The 19,165-nt window shown below is 36.6% G+C and overlaps 2 protein-coding genes across 2 annotated transcripts; one reads left to right on the top strand and one right to left on the bottom strand.

The window, feature by feature from the left end:
• Window positions 1-213: 213 nt before the first annotated feature.
• Window positions 214-4,793, top strand: Smp_075040 (hypothetical protein). The gene is made up of 6 exons (XM_018799068.1): window positions 214-246; window positions 1,711-1,865; window positions 1,908-1,958; window positions 2,598-2,635; window positions 2,671-2,749; window positions 4,616-4,793. Exons 2-6 carry the CDS (start codon window positions 1,736-1,738, stop codon window positions 4,690-4,692), a joined length of 375 nt encoding a protein of 124 aa, XP_018650893.1. The 5' UTR covers window positions 214-246; window positions 1,711-1,735; the 3' UTR covers window positions 4,693-4,793.
• Window positions 4,794-7,969: 3,176 nt separating this feature from the next.
• Window positions 7,970-16,295, bottom strand: Smp_162660 (putative glutamine-dependent NAD(+) synthetase; the record flags this gene model as incomplete). Its single annotated transcript, XM_018799067.1, has 6 exons — window positions 7,970-8,066; window positions 10,118-10,627; window positions 12,081-12,337; window positions 13,287-13,496; window positions 14,530-14,751; window positions 15,912-16,295. The coding sequence occupies 6 exons, from the start codon at window positions 16,293-16,295 to the stop codon at window positions 7,970-7,972; spliced, it is 1,680 nt and encodes a 559-aa protein (XP_018650892.1).
• Window positions 16,296-19,165: the final 2,870 nt, after the last annotated feature.

Here is a 19,165-nt window from a genome sequence, read left to right as displayed (position 1 = left end):
GGTGTTGCCAAACTACACTACCTGTGGTATATTCAAGGTAAACCAAAGTATGAACAAAGTCTAACTAACGTTTATCGTAATAGTTTTGTAATTTCACTTAAGCAAAATATGACTTGAATATGAGAACACTTAAACGTCATACAAAAACAACAGACACAACAGAACCATATCAATTGAAGTACAGAAAGCCGTCACATATAAGGCGGTCAAGGTTGCGGAACGAAACGGCGGGCTTCTTTCAGTGAGGTGAACTTCTTTACTGTCCAATTAATTATATGCAATTTGCCATATTTCTACAAGCTATTGTACGTGGGTGAAACGAGAAAGACTACAATAACATCATATTACAGTTCACAAGCTGCCAAATCGGTAGATTGAGTCTAATAATATCAAACTTAAAATGCTAAAAGTTACCAAGCTCCTGAGAGTAGCTCAATTTCGGAATTTATGATACTGGGATGCAACTACCAGGTGCTTCGCTATACACAGTCGGAAGTAGTAGTAGGTGTAGTCTTTCACCTGGAGAATAGTTTTGTCTTACGAGATGTATAGATAAGAATATGGAGTAAGGATTTGCGTCAGAAAATGTAAACGGAGAAGAGATTAATACAAATGAAATAAAAACTAAGCCACAAAGGATCGAAGTACTGTTGGCGGTGTACAAGCAGGTTGAATATCCTGGTTAACTAAACTGTGATACTGTTTTTTTAACACTTTGCGAATTCGCGTTGTCTTGCTGAACATAGGACGTGACTAGAAAGCTCATAGGACAGCTATCGTCGGGTAGTCACGCGCAACACTGCGTGTAGTCATCTGTTTTAACTCCATCAGGGAAAGAGTGACAAGGATATAATGAACCACTATTCCACAGAGCTAATGTTAGGTTTGACGATTGCCTCAGGTTAATAAGGCATATAGGGTTCGGAAATGGGTCCGAGTTAGGGATTTCATCATGAATATCCTGTAACTATGATGTGAGAGTCCTAAAGTTAATATCCTGGCATAATAATTTATTTACTAGTCTTTGCTGTCTCCTGGTTGGCTGTGGCGAACCAAGATTTTAGGGTCATCTGGTTATTTAGTACTTGGTTTGGCAGTGTTTTTTGGAGATCTAGCTTTTGCTGTGGTTCGTTCGTAGTCAACACTATCGTCTCAATGAATTTTGGTAAAGTCAGCAGTGCACCTACACCGTCAGATCTTAAGTCCTCAACACTTGTTCTTAAATGCTCTTCAAAATGTGTCAATTGGGAAACACTATTGTGTTCTTCAAGTGAGAATCATTATCGTCCGTAAGACAGGCCCAAAGCAAGTTATCAGCTTCAAAACACTTTTGAGGATTCTCTAACATTGGGGTATTAAAGGTTGAAGCATTATGTCCATCAATTTATTCTTTCAGTTAAAATAATTACCAAGGTTTATTGGATAGAAAAGCATGTTTCGGTGCCACTGATGTAAACCTGACACGAAGTAGTAGTGGCTCGGAATCTGTATACCACGGAATGTGTTCCCCGACATTTCGATAAGTTACTCAACTATATAGTTGATACCTAGCATCACGACTAAGCGAATCCCTACGAACATGACACATTCACATGGCTGTTGAGGAACTCAGAAATCAATGCCCCCACCCCTAGTTTGTGAAATCTCGTACTAATAATTATTGTCGCCCCTCACTTGTCACTAAATTCTCAATATCATATCTTTCTCCAGATATATTAGGGGCTTTAACTCATAAATGAGCCAGAGTATAACTGTTCCCGTGACTTTAATACGTTCATTCAAGTACCGTACAACGTCTTACTTGCCTCTGTCAAACATTTCTCAGTCAGCGACTGTAAAAGACCTGTTCGACCGCATACATCATGGTAAACATTACACTATATATACTTTAACATATCCATGTTTAGAAGTAAAAACCTCTTCCGCTATACCTCCTCCTTTCAAGAACCTTTGTTACGGTAAGCTAATATCTAGTAATTTAACTCACATAATAGAAACCTACTATGGACCCACTGGCATTTCAAATCATTGATTCACTAGTGACATAGTTAATTTGGTTTGATTTCAGAAAAATCTATGCTTTAAGAGGCTTTTTAATCTATTGGTAATCTGATTAGTGTATTTGTCGTGCTATGAAACGCAACTTGACTTTCTCTACTTCCCAATGACGACAAATATAGGTTCTTAAATCCATCACCGTGTTGACGCACTATCCCGACCCGCTTGGCAGTTTCGAAAGATATAGTATTACGTATCCTAAGTACTAAGGTTATGATAACGCAGTGAATTATTATACTCGTTTCAATAAGAGCGAAACCTAGTCCCACTTTGGCTGTTTTAATGTTCTAGCGTTAGTTAATGTCATTTTGAAAGAAGTCCTTAGTTGTATCCTAACTATAGAATACCAGGATAAAAATCAGAGTTACGCAATAAACCTGACCCCTCGAGAATTTTCGATATATTTTTAAGCTCTCCTAATAGTATTTAGTTAACTGACATCCAAACATCTGTTGTCGCCGCTTTCAATGTTCTTACTTCAACCAATCTTAAGGATTTATTTCAATTGTTCATTTTATAATTTCTGTGTTATTTTGAAGATGCACTGAAAGTTCGCCACAAAGCTTTTAACACAAAGGTAAGATTTATGGCTTATAATATTCTCTTTGCCAGTCTGGGGAACTGCTAATTGATTTACAAGGTGATCCTATTCCGAGCAATTCGGACCTAACTTTAGAATCTCTTGGAATAGGTATGTTTATTTTAGAAATATCAATACTTATTTTAACGCATAAACATTTTTTATATTTATGTGAAAAAAACCTAATCCATTGGGAAAATATTGACTTGCTAAGAGTTAATGTATTTTAGTAGGCGCAAAGTCTATGAGGTACAAAGGCCCTGAAATGATTTATAGTCTCGCAAGTCTCATGAATTGTTTTAGATGAATAAAGGATTCAAAAGTTGCGTAAAGCACGAGAGTTTAACAAAAGTTGTGTATCAGGTTTATAGGCGTTACTTTTGCATGAGTCAGCAACGCCATCTATTTGTACAGTCATGGAATATACAACTAATATTCCAGTGAGATTTGCACTGATTATGGCTGACCGGCTTATCTAAAACTGACTAGAAATGTACGCAAGTCGGTGGTGTGTTCGAACTTTGATGAAAGGATCAAGTGTTTTTATGCATAAACGCTCACCTGACGAGTCTAGAATGAGACCGATAAGTATATAACTAAAATAAGTGAGTGTCACTGATAAAGAGTTTAGCGATGTAATTTACTCAAGCTATATAATCGTATTCATAGTTAGTTAAAAAATAAAGCAGCCCATTGAAAAATAGGAAGATTACATCATTTCAAGCGCCAAAAGGAAGTTTCATAGAATTACCGAGAATTTAAAGAAAGAAAATAAGATAAAACTGAGTCTGTGAAAGACAACTGTCCACTTAGGGGGTATGGGAAAGGTAAAGAATAGATTATAAACGTGGTGATAATAACAAATAATTGAAAAGTAAAAGATATTAGAAGACATTAGAAGGATGTATTAACGACCGAATTACCGTCCATGAAAATTAGGTGTTAGGGCTATGGAAGATAGACGATGGTTTGCACATGTCACTTTTGAACAAAGAAATCAGGTTTGAAAAGATGCGCTGCTAGCTCCGAAGATACAGTAGACAAGGTACTGTTTGAGCCCCAACAAGTATCAGGAATGCTTGCGCATCAACTTCCACTAAAAGAAATATGAGATTCAATCTACGATATGCAAAACCTACAGTCCTAAACAACACTATGAACGCTGAGCTTGAGAGTAGTAGTGCTTCATACATGTTGTAGGACCATTCAACGGGATCGTTGAGTCAAACTTTGTGATACTCAACTCGTCAGTCTTTTTCAGCCGCCTTATCATTCATAAATACATAAAATATAAACTCACATTAAATTGTATTTATGAGTTTACTTGCTCTTGTGAAGGAGTCTACATCAGAGAAACAAAGCCAGCTCATTTCCAAACATTATCCTGCGTGGCTTTCGAAAGACGTGTGAAATAATCGATAGCTTAATATCGGAACATCTCGTTAGATTGGGTCACATGGCCCCACCAGGTATCCTTCAGAATCAACTGCAATCAAACGTCTGGGTCCAATATGAGCAAAAGTTGATTACCTGTACACTACGAAGATGTTAGCAGCTCGTCTCTCCAGACCTGATTTCTTTGTTCAAAAGTGACATGTGCAAACCATCGTCTATCTTCCATAGCCCTAACACCTAATTTTCATGGACGGTAATTCGGTCGTTAATACATCCTTCTAATGTCTTCTAATATCTTTTACTTTTCAATTATTTGTTATTATCACCACGTTTATAATCTATTCTTTACCTTTCCCATACCCCCTAAGTGGACAGTTGTCTTTCACAGACTCAGTTTTATCTTATTTTCTTTCTTTAAATTCTCGGTAATTCTATGAAACTTCCTTTTGGCGCTTGAAATGATGTAATCTTCCTATTTTTCAATGGGCTGCTTTATTTTTTAACTAACTATAAATACGATTGTACAGCCAGGAAGATATTTTCACTGAATTGTCTACATATATTATTCGGTATAATTAACAGTGAATGAAACAGAAGTGGCAGTGTTCAGAATGAGCGATTTTCTGGCTCAGCGCGATAATCCAGAATTTCTGTGGTGAGAAGCAGTACTTAAAGTCACTATGAAGCAATCATTTGTAAATATATAAATGGCTTGATATTTGTATTATTTTGACTTTAATATACTTTGCGTTTCTGTTGACTCAGCACTTTCTACTGAAACTGCTAGTGCTTGATACTGAGGATCTGCTTTTGATTGTGAAGAAAAGGTTTAATAGTTATATACTCTTATTCTGTGAAATGAGTGATACCTTATTAGATTAATTCTAGGATATCTTTATCAGTATTGTAAAAAGCACAGTATCGATGATGCACTAAATCATTGAGAGAAGTTTAAGGAATACATCGTTGGGTTATATCCTCATTGTTTATTTGTCGAAAGTTTGTGGTAATAAAGCATTTTGCCTGACCGTTGCTGTTACCTTGACGTGGTGGTTGGGCTTGCCTATCGTGATGAACCAATCGAGCTATACTGGCTGGAAAAATAGTTCCTCAAGGTCCTACCATGCCAGACAGGTCGGTTGAAGAGCGGTAAGACTAAAAGCAGCAAACCCAAGGTCCGAAGGCGAAGTCGCACTGCCGACTGTACAGAGGTGTGAAGGCAGTAAGGTGTTTCCTTCAGACAACCAGCATAACGGCGACGCTGCCTTCCCACAGCGAAGGATGGGGTTAGAAAAGGTCAAGCCTAAAGATGCACACCTCGCCTTACACTATAAATATCCGTCTCCGGAGGTAAGATCTCAACAATTACGGAGCTAACACGGGAACTACTCACAAATAGGCTGTGTGTGACCGACCTCGAGCAGTTGTTCCTTGGGCACTACGGTCACGCTCGCAGGTCACTAAGATCACCTCTAACCCAATTCCCTTTTCAGGTACCTCTAGAAGAACCTTTCCACAGTGTGGGCAACCGGGAAGTGATAACCACCCTTATACCTCTAACAGCACTCAAGATCACTATATTCATGATCAGTCTCCCTCAATTCTTAGTATTTCTTACATCTCGACTTTTAACATTAAACTTCCTATTTCGGCTCCCTCCTCAAGTGTCACCATAGCGAGTAAAACACTACCAGGTCTACTGAAACCTCGCTCCAAACTACACATTGGAGCCTTCAACGTACGTACCCTATGTCAAATCGGCCAACAGGCCTCCTTGGCTCAGACCCCAGAATGTCATACCATTGATGTATGCTGTGCCTCTGAAACACACATACAGGATTCTAGTGTGGTCACTAACTAGAACCCACCTCGCCCAAACAGGGACCCGACGTGATACAACCTCCGTGTATTTGCGACCCGATGGCTAGTTCTCGTGGACTAGCAGGTGTAGGCATAGCACTTAGTACGAGGGCAGAACAAGCACTATTAGAATGGATCTCCGTTAACAGTCGCCTATGTGCTGTCCTGCCAAATGTCTCCGTAAGAACTCGGAAGGATAGGGACACACGTTGTTTTTTAGAAGAATAGAAGAGAGCGAAGCAGAAACGACACACATTGAAGACGGCAGGTAAGCCAAATCGCTTCATCAAGCGTTAAACAATATTTATAGTTAAATAAAAATAAGTTACAGACATGTGATGTATAGGATAAGAAGTGTACACACATACGCTCGTATAAAAAACAGTCAGAATTGATAAGTGAATAATTAACAAGGTCTAAACGTGACTCAAGATGGATAGGTAAATTGGCTTGTCCAGAAGCTAAAATAAGGTATCATACCAACCGACGCTACGCACTATCCCCATTCATCATAGATCTACTGCCGGAAATAACACTCGTCGACTAAATTTTCAGGAATTGATCTCCTACCAGGAGGTTCACTTATCGACTTAAAATACGGAGATGTCAAAATGCAGAGTCTTCTGTTAGGACTGAGTAACAATGCCAGGATATTTGGATTGCCTTTCTCCCACTCTAAATGTAAATTGTTACTCCAGAACTGGCCTGCATCGACACCTGAACTAAGGATAGAGAGTGAGGTAGTCGAACGTGTCGACAACTTCACTTATCTCGGAAGTCTGATCAGCCCTAATGGGTTAGTGTCTGACGAAATCTTAGCACGGATTCAAAAAAGCTCGTTTGGCATTTGACAACTTACATCATCTATGGCGAAAAAGAGATATCCGTCTATCAATTACGAGACGAGTATACTATGCAACAGTTCGCTCTGTGAAACGTGATCATTAGGAGTAGAAGATACTCGTAAGTTGCTAGTATTTGATCACAGAAGTCTTAGAAATATTGCTCGCATCTGCTGGGATTACCGGCTAAGTGATGGTGAGGTTAGACGCAAGGTATTAGGGAATGATGGTAAATGAGTTGGTGAGGTTGTAAATATTCATCGACTGAGATGGTTGGGTCACGTGTCACGTATACCTGAACACCGATTACCACGACGCGCAATGCTGACTAGTATAGGGGATGGTTGGAAGAGAGTTGGGGCGGCCAAACCAAAACATAGTATCAGTGCTTTAAGTCACTAACTTCCAGTCTGCGCCATGTTGGCAGGTGCAGACTACTTGGTAGGGTTTGGAGACTGTGTGACATGGCTCAGAATCGATCACAATGGTGTATACACTCTTTGTCTTCTCTTAAACTGTGAGATTAAAATTGCTTCATATCTGTCTTTCTCCCTGTACTATATACAATCTTTCTTCTATATATTACCACAATCAAATTAACTACTTCTATGAATTCGGTGTTTATCTTGTTGTGCTAATGAGGTATGGCAACTTGGACCGATGCATATATGTGCCTGGTCTTACGTCCTAGCTGACTGAACATAACATTCAAGGATTATTTGCTTTAAATACTTTAATTCACATTTAGCAATTCTAAGGTGTTGTAATGTTGATAGAATAAATGGCAGTGTGAAGAGTCATGGGTGGTTCTAGAAAGGTACGACCTCTATAAACGTATTTTCTAAAATAATTAGTTAGGTATATATATATATATATATATATATATATATATATATATATATAGAGTAACAAGAGCTGATATCCAGTTGTACGTTAGATAAAATAACTCATATTTAGCGATGATATACCTCATCCACATTATCTCACACGGAAATCACAATTTAATTTAAAATCACCACTGATAAGCCACTTGTTGAGGTTTGATAAAGTTATGGTACACAATGTTCACAAAAAATCCACTATCACATAAGAAAACTTATGGAAGTACCACACTAAAAAAATTCTGCTGTGTGAATGTGTAAAAATATGCAAATGATTCTAGATGATATAGGTTGACTAGGATTAAAAATATGTTCCAGTAGACAGGTTCACAAATGAAACGATCCGAATAGATTCACTTGAATTGTTCTACCCATTTTTCTACCAGTAAATCTAGACAAGTAAATTGCCAATTCCAGTCACTAGGATACAAATACGGACGGAAATCAAACCTGAAATGAGCAGGGTGGATATTTGACGCAAGATTTTTAGTAAGCATACAATATAGCATTGTTATTAACAAAGCAGAATGAACAGATAATTATTTATACCTAATTGGTTGGATTTTTTCGCAACCAACTTAATTTCTGGCATCTTGAAAATAGCTTAACCCTTTTAGTGCATCTCTACTGGCCTTACTTATCACAAGCCTTTATGATCTAGCATTTTGATGACTGTATTACTCCTACATATGGGGATTAGTGCGACAATTCAGCACTTGAAAATGCTCTGTGTTGTCGGACATCCAGATTATCTTAACTAATTTTAAACACCGGATATAATGATTAGGATGTTATAGGACGGAGGAAAATATCTTTATGTAGCTGCAGTAATGTTTCTGTTTTCAACCAATACTTGATAGTCAACGAGATGATGAATCGACCAAACAGTCCCTCTACGAACTCCCCGCGTCGAAAACCTATCGCATTTTCATAGTCGCTTGGTGAGTTCAGTACAAAGAGGGGATTGATGGTGGGTTTATTTAACAGTCAGGTGTATGTAGACAAAAGATATGACTGAAAAGGAATTCAAACTGATAAATAAAACGCGAGTATGGAATGGATACCTATCAAAGTTTATTGGCCATTAGGACCTAAAATCTCTACATCACTACCACTCAATGATTAATAGGAAAACCATGTTAGGATAAGGGGGCAGTTTGAGATAATCAGAACTTATTTCGTAGACTAGATTAGCATAATTAACAAAATATAATCCATCCTTTATTACAAAATCAAACAGGATATGTGCGACAGCATCAAATGCTGCTATTTATCAAAGTAAATTGCATGTGTGCTTGAACACATGTGGAGAAGTAGGATTTGAAGGACCACTGTTGCTCAAAATAGTCAGCAAAATGTGCTGTGAAGAGAGAATAAACATCTTTGCCTGTCTATTCATAAAAAAGACAGCAAACAAAATGAAGGTGAATGTGTATAATATGATGGTTTTTAAGATAGGATATCTTTTATAACAGTATCTGTACACAGATTCCAGCCCATAGTACGGTTTTGTCATCATGAGATCTATACCGACAGATAATAAGATGAAAATACAGTATAGGGTTTTAATTCACACCCAAACTAAACATCAGTATCTGATTGATAACCTACTTAAATCGCGTTACCAGGTGAGAAAATATATGTATGTAAAGATGATGCGTAGGCTGAGTTCGAAAACACTGCATAAACTTGTAATAAGGTTCATATTGTAGACTAGACACCATGAAGTAGCTACGAACGTCGGAATTAAATAAATCATATACAGCGAAGTAGGAGTGGTCTCATCAAAGTTCGGATAACTAATTGGAAATATTGATATTTATCATCAAAAGTTTCCGTTTATGTGGTTCTCTACGTCACTCCAGTATGACCTGCTGGATTTATTGTTGCCTTTTATTTTAAAAAATGATTTTCCAATCAAGAGTGGTTTATTATGTTTTCATTGGACCATGCAACGTTCTACCAGGTTTATGATTATTTACACCCGACTGAATTGAACTATATTATGTTGCCAATTGCTTAGAAAACCGCTTACAAGTGTTAATGATGCTGATATTAAACCAAGTGAATGATATCCCTTATAAACAATGTTCTGCTAAAACATTCCATGACGTAGATTCTAACTGCTGATGGCAACAATAATAATAGGTCTGAACCTAGATAAACTTTAATTTGTCAGACCGGAAAAGCTAGCGGTGTTTAACAATTATATTTACGGAGTTCGCAATATGTATATTATGAAGTTTTGTGATCTACTCGCTACACATGAGGGTGGTCATCTCAGCCAAGTTTTTATGACTACATATATCACATGGTTATCTGGGAGACTTCAAGAAATAATTGATCTTACTGCATTTGGCCACAAAATATGTTCATTTCCGTAGCAGATATCTAATGACTCCAGTATACATTTCTCCTGTTCTACAGGGTGATAAGCGTATGCACAATAATAAAGGTATTTAATAACTCTGTGACTAGATGAACAGTGAAGATCGACTCACCGGTTATCATCAGCACTATAAGCCTCAGTATGATAAGCTGGTGGTAAAATAGTAGCCTTGTGACGATTGATAGCATAGAAACGGAAAAATAGCTTCACTTTTTGATTAAGATAATGAGCAAGTTCGGCACCAGGTTTTCCATCTTCTTGAAAACAACTATCAGGTATAACCTTCTTAATCAGTAACCAACTACCGTCCAGTAATGATTCTAGCATACTATATGGTCCACAGTTGGATATTTTTCTAAGTCTACCGAATAATGATAATTCGTCATAGGTCAATCCCATTTCACATTCATCTGTCTGACTAATTTCACCGTTAGATTGAAGTGGCATTAGTTCAGCTGTTGGATGAGCAGATAAAATTTCTAGCAATACTTCCGAAAGTTCAACTCCACTTTTAGAATCCATACAACTTGGGAATGTTTGAGCACAGTAAGCAATAAATAATCGTAAATCTGACTTACTTATACTCCCAATAGGATTTAAGTCTGCACTGGAACAGTCATACCTAAGAAAAAAAAGTTAAAACACAAGCTAGCAAATTAACCACAAAATCCTTTATGTTGTAAGATAGTGGTTCTCCTCTTAATATTCTTCGAGATTTCATGAAACACAAGTGTAAACCCATATGTAGTCGGTCTACTTTCACCAATCAGAGATTGCTCAACATGATATACATCAAACCACGGATTAAATTCATTTTTAAAAAATACTGGGAATCGCCAAGTATCATATGACTATTTCACTTTAGATTCGAAAATAAGACATACAAACCTCTAAGTGATCACAGTGTCGTAAATTCTAATTTTAAAAACTAACAAAAATCTTTAAAAGTTATTATTCCGATACCTCAGTAACAAAACATGTCCCACTGTATGTGGAAGTAACTCGTATGTTGACCGACAAAGATGGAGTTGCGACAAGACGTATAAAAGTCATTGTATATTGTTTATGGATTGAATGAGGGGATAATTATCGATGATAACAGTAGTAACTGGATATATGTTAGACCATTTGAATAACAACAAGGGAGTGCTAGCTTTATTAAAATTAATGAATTCCTACTTCACTGAAACAAAGATATGTGAACGATGAATACTCTGAACTTAAGTAAATTCTCACCAGGTTATACAGCTATAAGTATAAAATAATACTTCGAAAAAACAACCAAATTTAAGTTAAATACATTAGTAATTTTATTTTAATAAGATGTAGCTGGTTTCATTTACGGCATTTCCTTGAACTGTTGATTATAATTGCAAAACTCGTTGGGAAGTTATCAGAAAAATTATTCTTCATTCGCTTTAAATTGGAGACTAAGATAATCTTTTCCTCTCATTAAATATGACCTTGTGTGGCTCGAACTACCTTGATCATTTTAAGGTTAATGGCACTTTTCGGATGCCAAGAAAAAAGTATGTGTTGTTGGGGTTTGAGCACACAACCTAATAGCAAAAATTGCTTTACCCTCCAAGTCACTGCTCCTAATTGAAACGGTCTGCCTGAAAGCTAATTTATATTAAGTTCAGATAAACCTGGTAACACAGAATTTCATTACCAACATCATAAGACGAGTAGAATTTTACCTAGTAGTTCGACCTTAGTTTAATCGGCAGCTTACGACGGAGAATTAGGTTGCTAGCGAAATGGTGTTAATCGATTAATTTGTTGTACCATGTGAATAAGTTGTTGTTTCACATGCATGGTGAGTCAGTTGGTCACTTATTCTGTGCTGTACTTGATCGCTCAATTCGAGTTTTTTGTTGAGATAGCCAAAAACTTGACCAAATCAGAACTCAGTAAAGTTAATAGGGTAATCCTTTTCACCATGGACTTATTGCAGTAAAAACCATTATATTAACCGGTTATTACGAAAAATTTAAATGACAATGAATATTTCTCACTGAGAAGTTGTCAAATTGCATTTGTACTAGGTGAAAGTTTAACAAATAGCAACCTACTTTGTTAAATAACCTCTTAGTCCTTCATCTAGATTTGCACTACTTAAAACTAACAGACCTGACGGCAAATTCCAATTCCATGGTATCAACTGAGCCAGTAAATATGCTGAAACCATACGACTTCTAGCTTGTATATTTTGAAGAGCTAAACTTTCTTTACTTGAACCTCCGTGAACAGTGAAACGAGGTGGTTGAGCGAGATTTAGAGTCTTGGAAGCCATGTGGACAAATTCTTTTACCAGTGGTGTAATATCGGACTACGAAGTATACATGTTAGAATTAAAAGTAAATTTTAATAGTAAGGAATGTTAAGACTACATAATAATAGAGAGGTTTGCATAATGAAACTTTATCACTTGGTTTAGTGATTACATTAAATTCTTTAACCTATGAAAACTTGATGAATGCCAAAGACTAATATATCGACCTGCTTATCATAATGACGATATAATATAGTTGATTGCCTAACTAACTTGCGTTTATAGTGACTAGTTAAGTCATTTAATTCAAACAAACCGATAACTCAGTGAGTAGAACCTCAGACTTTGAGTCTAAATGTGAATACGAACATTAAAACTCAAGAGATGATGTATATGCCCAGTTGATGAGTTTGTAAATAAAACGAAATGCGTTAACCTAATTTCGTTATCAGTTACTAGCAAATAGCACTCAGTAACAAGATATAAATCTGCTTTTAAATGGCTTATTTATGAGGATTTTTCAATTTTAAGATAATTTTCATGAAAAAATGTGATCATGCTGCCCAGAATAACTGGTTTAAAGTAATTTAGAGCAACTGAGCGATACAGCTTCACATGAAGCTGGGGCAAAGATCGCCAGGAAGTGAAAAGGACTGAGTACCGACATACTAGTCTTAAAAAAGTCGGTTTGAAAGAGATATTTGAAGGGTCTGGTTTTTATCCCGAGTAAATAAGTGATGTCCACTTATTAAGACTTTAAGGGTACAAAATAAACCAAATGTCCACTACTAGGTTTTTATTAGTTTTCCGATTGACTCAAGCATGTAACGTAAATCTTTGCTGTATCACCTCTTTTTTCTTAGTTTTAATTTAGTTCTATAGGTAATAATGGTGTCTTCTGTTTTAAAATACACTGCATTATACATGGGCTCATTAAAATGGCAGATGTTTTGAAACTATCGGATAAATTTTCGGAGTAACGTAAAAGAGATTTAAATTTAATTACTTCTAAATGATTTGAACCTAAAAGTTTAGCTAAGCGATTAGCACGTGATCTTGTAAGCGTAGAACTGTTCTCACTTGACATAAAACACGTTGTTAGTAAACGGGAACATAACTGACGACCACTCTCAGGGATATATTTATCCGATTCATTCAATATAGTACGTAAATCGTGTGTAACGGACATATAACCTTGTTTTATAGCTTGAAAAATCTAAAATGAAAGAAAAAATGAACATGTGCATTTTTTCACCAAATACATACTAACAACATTAATTATAATAATGCATACAATAATATAATACATCCCTTGATTTAAAGCCTGTGGAAAATTACGACGTGTAGTAAAAATAAAGTCATTTCAAATATCATATTGTGGACTTGTTTGTCATTTATTGTTAAGTAAACATATTGTGAAATACTTGGTCTGAATTTTGAAAGCAGAATAATATAAACGAATATCCTTGATCAATAAGCCTTAAGTTAATCATTAAACTTCCTCAATTAATAAGTTAGTCAACGGTTTATTGACTCAAACACGATTATCATGTTACATAATGGTCATGAGAAATCTCGGATTACACTTGAAACAAAACTTACAATGACGAATAAACCAAGTTAGGGATGATAATAGACATCTTATTTATAAATCTATTTGTCTATGAAACGACAGTAATGCTAGAGATGCTGGTTGCGTTCGAAAAACACACTCTTTTCGCCATATCTTGGTACGATTGGGAGTACGACTCTACTGTCAGATTTTAAATGTGCTGCTTTTAGTCCTATTGTTTTGCTGACTACCAGCTAGGTACGTTAGGTCCTTAAGAAATAAGTGTTCTAGCCAATATAACCCCATTGAATCGTCATAACAAAAAGATTAAAACATCGCATTAAAGTAGCAGTTACAGTCAGGATAACTTCTACCACAAACTACACATTGAGGAAACTTCAGATTGGCTTATTTTTTCTACCTTTTAAGCATAATACTCTGCTCCTGTTTCTGTTTGGGCGCCCGGGCAGTATTATAGCCCTCAAATAAACCAACAATAACTGCTACTGGTGTCATTGTTATTGTGTGGCGCATATGTATTTGGTGCTCCCTTGTACTAATGTTAATATGTTCAAATAAATAAATAAAACTCTACCACGAAGTGGATCAGTGTATATCTTCAAACTGTGATGGTGAGATGGAAATGATTGAATACAAAGCTTTTACTAAAAATACACTTTTTGATGGAATTACTTACTTGGTTACAAAGACTGAACACAATACACGCAACTGCTGTGCTGTCCAAACCTCCACTCAAACAAAGAAAAAATCCTGAAGACTTGCTTCGTCGTAAATTATCCCACAACCATAATGCAGGACCATAAGAAATCTCTTCTGGAGGTGAAAGAATATGAGTATCAACGTGTGGCTGTAAGGACTGATCGGGCCAATGGTCACTATGGCAAAGATTGAAATCAACCTACAAATGAAAATGACCTAGGCAGATATTATAAATTAAAGAATAAATTTGTCAGAATTCACACCTTTGCTTAATTATAAAGTTTTCTGATGGAGGAAACAACTATAGATGAAAAGCGATGTAGAGCGTTATTTGCTTGTATAGAGATCGAATATTTTGTAGATAAACAAAAGCACTACATAGGCAACCAAACTAATTTCTTCAATTAAAGTTTTAACCTAGCTATGCATGATGCATTGTTTCAGAGTTGTTGTTCAGTGGTCTGATTATTAATTTTCACAAGTTTGAATCCTGCCAAACACTACACAATCCATGCCTATGGTTCGAATCTTCGGCTTTCATATGAAGATATGGCCAAAATTAAAGTATATGGTTCTGTACTTGATTAGTTAGTTGGATTTATATTATTTCGTTAACTTATAATTACTGCTTAACCTAATATTTTCCAACAGCATGTGGGGTTGATCCTTCAAAAACATAGGTGGAATGGCTCATGGTCAGTAATGGCAGAAAATATGCATCTAATCGGTATGGTATTGCTAATCTCTGGTAACTGACCAATAAAATTTCAATTCTAGCGATTATAACTAACGAAATATCCCTTTTCATGCTTTACCGTTCTTGAATCTTATTTTACCCTACAGATGATGCAGATATTCACATTATAACCTTTAAGTTATATACTTGATTTCAATAGTTGAGATCATAAGTCATTTGGAGCTAGACCATCATGGAAAACCTGGAAGCACTGGAAGGCCGTTTTGTCACAATAGGACACTATTGTGAGACTCTTCGGCGGTGCGCATCCACGATCCCGCCTCGCGAGATTCGAACCCAGGACTTATCGGTCTCGCGCGCGAGCGCTTATATGCCTAAATTGTTCTGTAAGTCCCTAGATCTAGAAAGCTAGCCAAAGTAACTAGCTTCTTCCATATGGACAAACATAATAGATGTGGATGTCAGACCAGTCGCAAAACTTTCAAGTTGCGAAAAGGTTTGAGAAGCTTAGTCAGTTAACATTATAATTTTTGGCAAATTATAGAAATCAGATTATTAATAAAAATAAATGAGTGGTATAATAAGAACAACAAAGCTTTAGTATCTTGCCCAGTGCGTTAAACGGCAAAAATAATATTTAGCATAACGAAAAGAAATCGTACCTTAACAACTGGATAACAACTGTGTGTAATGCCAAATGCATCGGATTTCGCAGCTGCACTAGCTGCAGCCGCACGCCCAAAACAACGACTGGCGATTCGCCTTGATCTCAGTGAATTCAGACAAACAGTGACAGTTTCAACAGAGACATCTCCAAATCCAAACTGTGGGCTCAGAAAAGTTACCTGACCGGAGACTGCAGCTAATGCACAACCGTCGTAACAAGCTCTTCCAGAATCGCACCCTCTAAGATTTGTATACGCATAGAACCCACCACCATTTGCCATACTGGCAGACTTCACTAGCTCTATTCTTCTATTTAGTTTTCTCAGTTCATGGTGACTGGCACTTGAATTGAGCACAGCATCTACACCAGCTGCATACATAGCAATATGAGGTGGTGTCCCCGTCCAAAGCTCTTCACATGTTTCCAAGCCTATCTGTACATGTTCAGAATAGCCATTTCCCGAAAATCGTAAAATAGCATCACCGAAAGCTGCTACTGACTGAGAATTCTTGGTTACTTTACGGACTATTTCGGGTAACTCAAAATCAATGATTCTCTGGTGATGAGGCCAAGGCGTAAACCAACGAGATTCCCTGTGTAAACCTTCATCTGCGAGGACTAATTTCGGTCGTATCAGTAGAACAGTCCCATTTAACAAAAGAATTCTGCAGTTATAAGCCACACCTCCTAGTAAAACTGGCATTCCAATATCACAAACAATATCTTGCATTTCAACATTTTCATTTATTTCATTCAATATTTTTGCAATGCATTGCCATGAATGAGTATAAGTATCCAGTTCATGAAAATGATCTTCACATCCGTAACTTGAGATCTCTAATTCTGGGCCAACTCTATACTTAGCTCCCAAACGTTTAGCAGTTTTAACACTTTCAATCACACGTCTGGTATTTCCACTAAAGTCAAGCGCCCACTGATTCAGTACGCACAGAGCAACAGTAAATTTGTTGGAGACCGGAGAAAAATTAATAACTTCAGCAGACATTAAGTCCCTAGATTAAAATGCAAATTGCATGTTATATGCTTCTATAAATAAAACTTTTGTGAAGCAGAGAAACAGAGATTTAGGATTGATTAAATAAAATTTACTTTTTTTTAAGTTTTACTTCTTATTATAAAAAATGGTGAACCAGGTCCGGTTATAAGAATGGTGTCATATTAGAGAGAACAGATGAAATGAGAAATTATTACTAAGAGATCAATAATTTCCCGAAGACCAATTAATACCTGAATTGCTGTAATTAAGTTGGTAATTAGCTACTATGGTAGGGAGTCTCTAAATGAGGGATCCTAATTTTTTGTACCCGAGTTTTAGATGTCAATATATTTCATACCTAAAATCTCTAAGGAGGCATGAAGTGAATAATTCGTTGTGTATGTAGAATTGTATATCAACGTTGCGTACATAAACCAAAGCCTTAAATCTGAAAGATATGTCGCTGAAACATCAGATTTAGTCAGTCAGCTACAACGAAGGACCAGGTACATATATACATCGGTCCAAGTTGCCACACCTCATTAACACAACAAGATGAACACCAACTTTATAGAAGTAGTTACTTCAATGGTAGTAATATATAAAAGAAAGATTGCATATGAGGATATGATACAAGAAGAAAGAATTAGTTCGTAGAAAAAACCGTATAAAGTAATTTAATCTCACGGTTTAAGGGAAGACAAAGAGTGTATACACCATTGTGATCGATTCTGAGTCATGTCGCGCAGTCTCCAACCATTGTGGTTACGACAATCACGCGGACCCCAACTAAGTAGTCTGCACCTACCAACATGGCGCAGACTGGAAGTTAGTGACTTAAAGCACTGATACCATGTTTTGGTTTGGCCGCCCCAACTCTCTTCCAACCATCCCTTATACTAGTCAGCATTGCGCGTCGTGGTGATCGGTGTTCAGGTATACGTGACACGTGACCCAACCATCTCAGTCGATGAATATTTACAACCTCACCAACTCATTTACCATCATTCCCTAATACCTTGCGTCTAAACTCATTATTGTTTACCTGCTGGTCCCAGCAGATGCGAGCGATATTAGCCTTGGGATTTAGATTGTAAGTTCATTAATAATTGAGTAACTGATGACACTCATATCTCTCAATCGCTCACATCAAGAAATGATTTTGCGAACGTAATGAATAGCACATGTCAGAATATTTTATCAGTTGTCTTAATATTCTTTACATAGTGGGGTGTAGAAAACAAGGAGAAACCTTGATACATTGACGTCTTGGCAGAAGACTTCTTTTAGGCGTCTACATCATACATTTTGTTAATAAACAAACTATTCGCCCGCAAGAAATACTATTCGTATTTTCAGATCAGCTCTTTGTTATAGCTTTCAACATAGAAACCCTAAAATCTAACAGTTAACGAAATACTCTATAGTTGTAGCATGAATCTTAAAAGCGTGAGTAGACTATGAATAATTGGATTATCACATTGCGAACGCATCTAATAGGTCATCTGATTATCTAAACGCCATGGTATTTGTATCGGACCTTAGATAAATATCATATCACATGTCCAAATAACTTAACGAACCAATAGGAATCAAAGCAGTTGCGTTTCGTCATCCCATAATCTAATACCAATTACTGTTCTGTAACCTCCCAGGCTGTTTGTCAATTTAGATGTATTACTATCGAGAAGAATGGCGTCAACTTATGGGAACAAGCATTTTCGAGCAATAGTATTTTATGTCAAAGGCTAAACTTTATCGAATTAGTTTGTTCTCTGATATTTAAAGTAAACAACATACCATGGGAGGCATAGAAGATATACAATACATACTAAAGGGCGATAGTTTGAAAAGCAATTTACTTAAGTTGTTTTTTTGTAAGATTTTTGAAAATCTTCCTACTGTCTGATACACATACATGTGCAGATGTTCAAAATCACTCTCTCAGTTGGTAAAGGCAGTTACGAAATAAATGGATCGCGACTGCTGAAATGGAAGCGAATAGCGATGGCCACGAACTCAGTGGCTGGAATAACAAGGCTTTAACCATCAGGCAACGCAAAACGCTAGATACTGGAACGCAATTAGGAAATTAATTTTCACAACACATCATGACTGCGTCACCCATGCTTCCCTCTCACCTGAAATTAAGGTTTTCCAACTCTACTAAGTCAATCCTATTTGTTTATGAATCCTGCTAAAGAGTAGCCCATACGTTTTAGACATCAAATAATTGGAAACTAGGTAGTGTG

The sequence above is a fragment of the Schistosoma mansoni genome, chromosome 3 (assembly GCF_000237925.1).
Source record: "Schistosoma mansoni strain Puerto Rico chromosome 3, complete genome".
NCBI lineage: Eukaryota > Metazoa > Platyhelminthes > Trematoda > Strigeidida > Schistosomatidae > Schistosoma > Schistosoma mansoni.
This window is presented reverse-complemented; position numbering and strand designations above follow the sequence as displayed.

Bases quoted from the DNA above. Each gene is read 5' to 3' on its own strand.
- Smp_075040 (XM_018799068.1), top strand. From the start codon at position 1,736: ATGAGCCAGAGTATAACTGTTCCCGTGACTTTAATACGTTCATTCAAG. The intron at 1,866-1,907 runs GTAAACATTACA...ATCCATGTTTAG, and splicing joins GTTCGACCGCATACATCATG to AAGTAAAAACCTCTTCCGCT. The intron at 2,750-4,615 runs GTATGTTTATTT...TATAATTAACAG, and splicing joins TTTAGAATCTCTTGGAATAG to TGAATGAAACAGAAGTGGCA.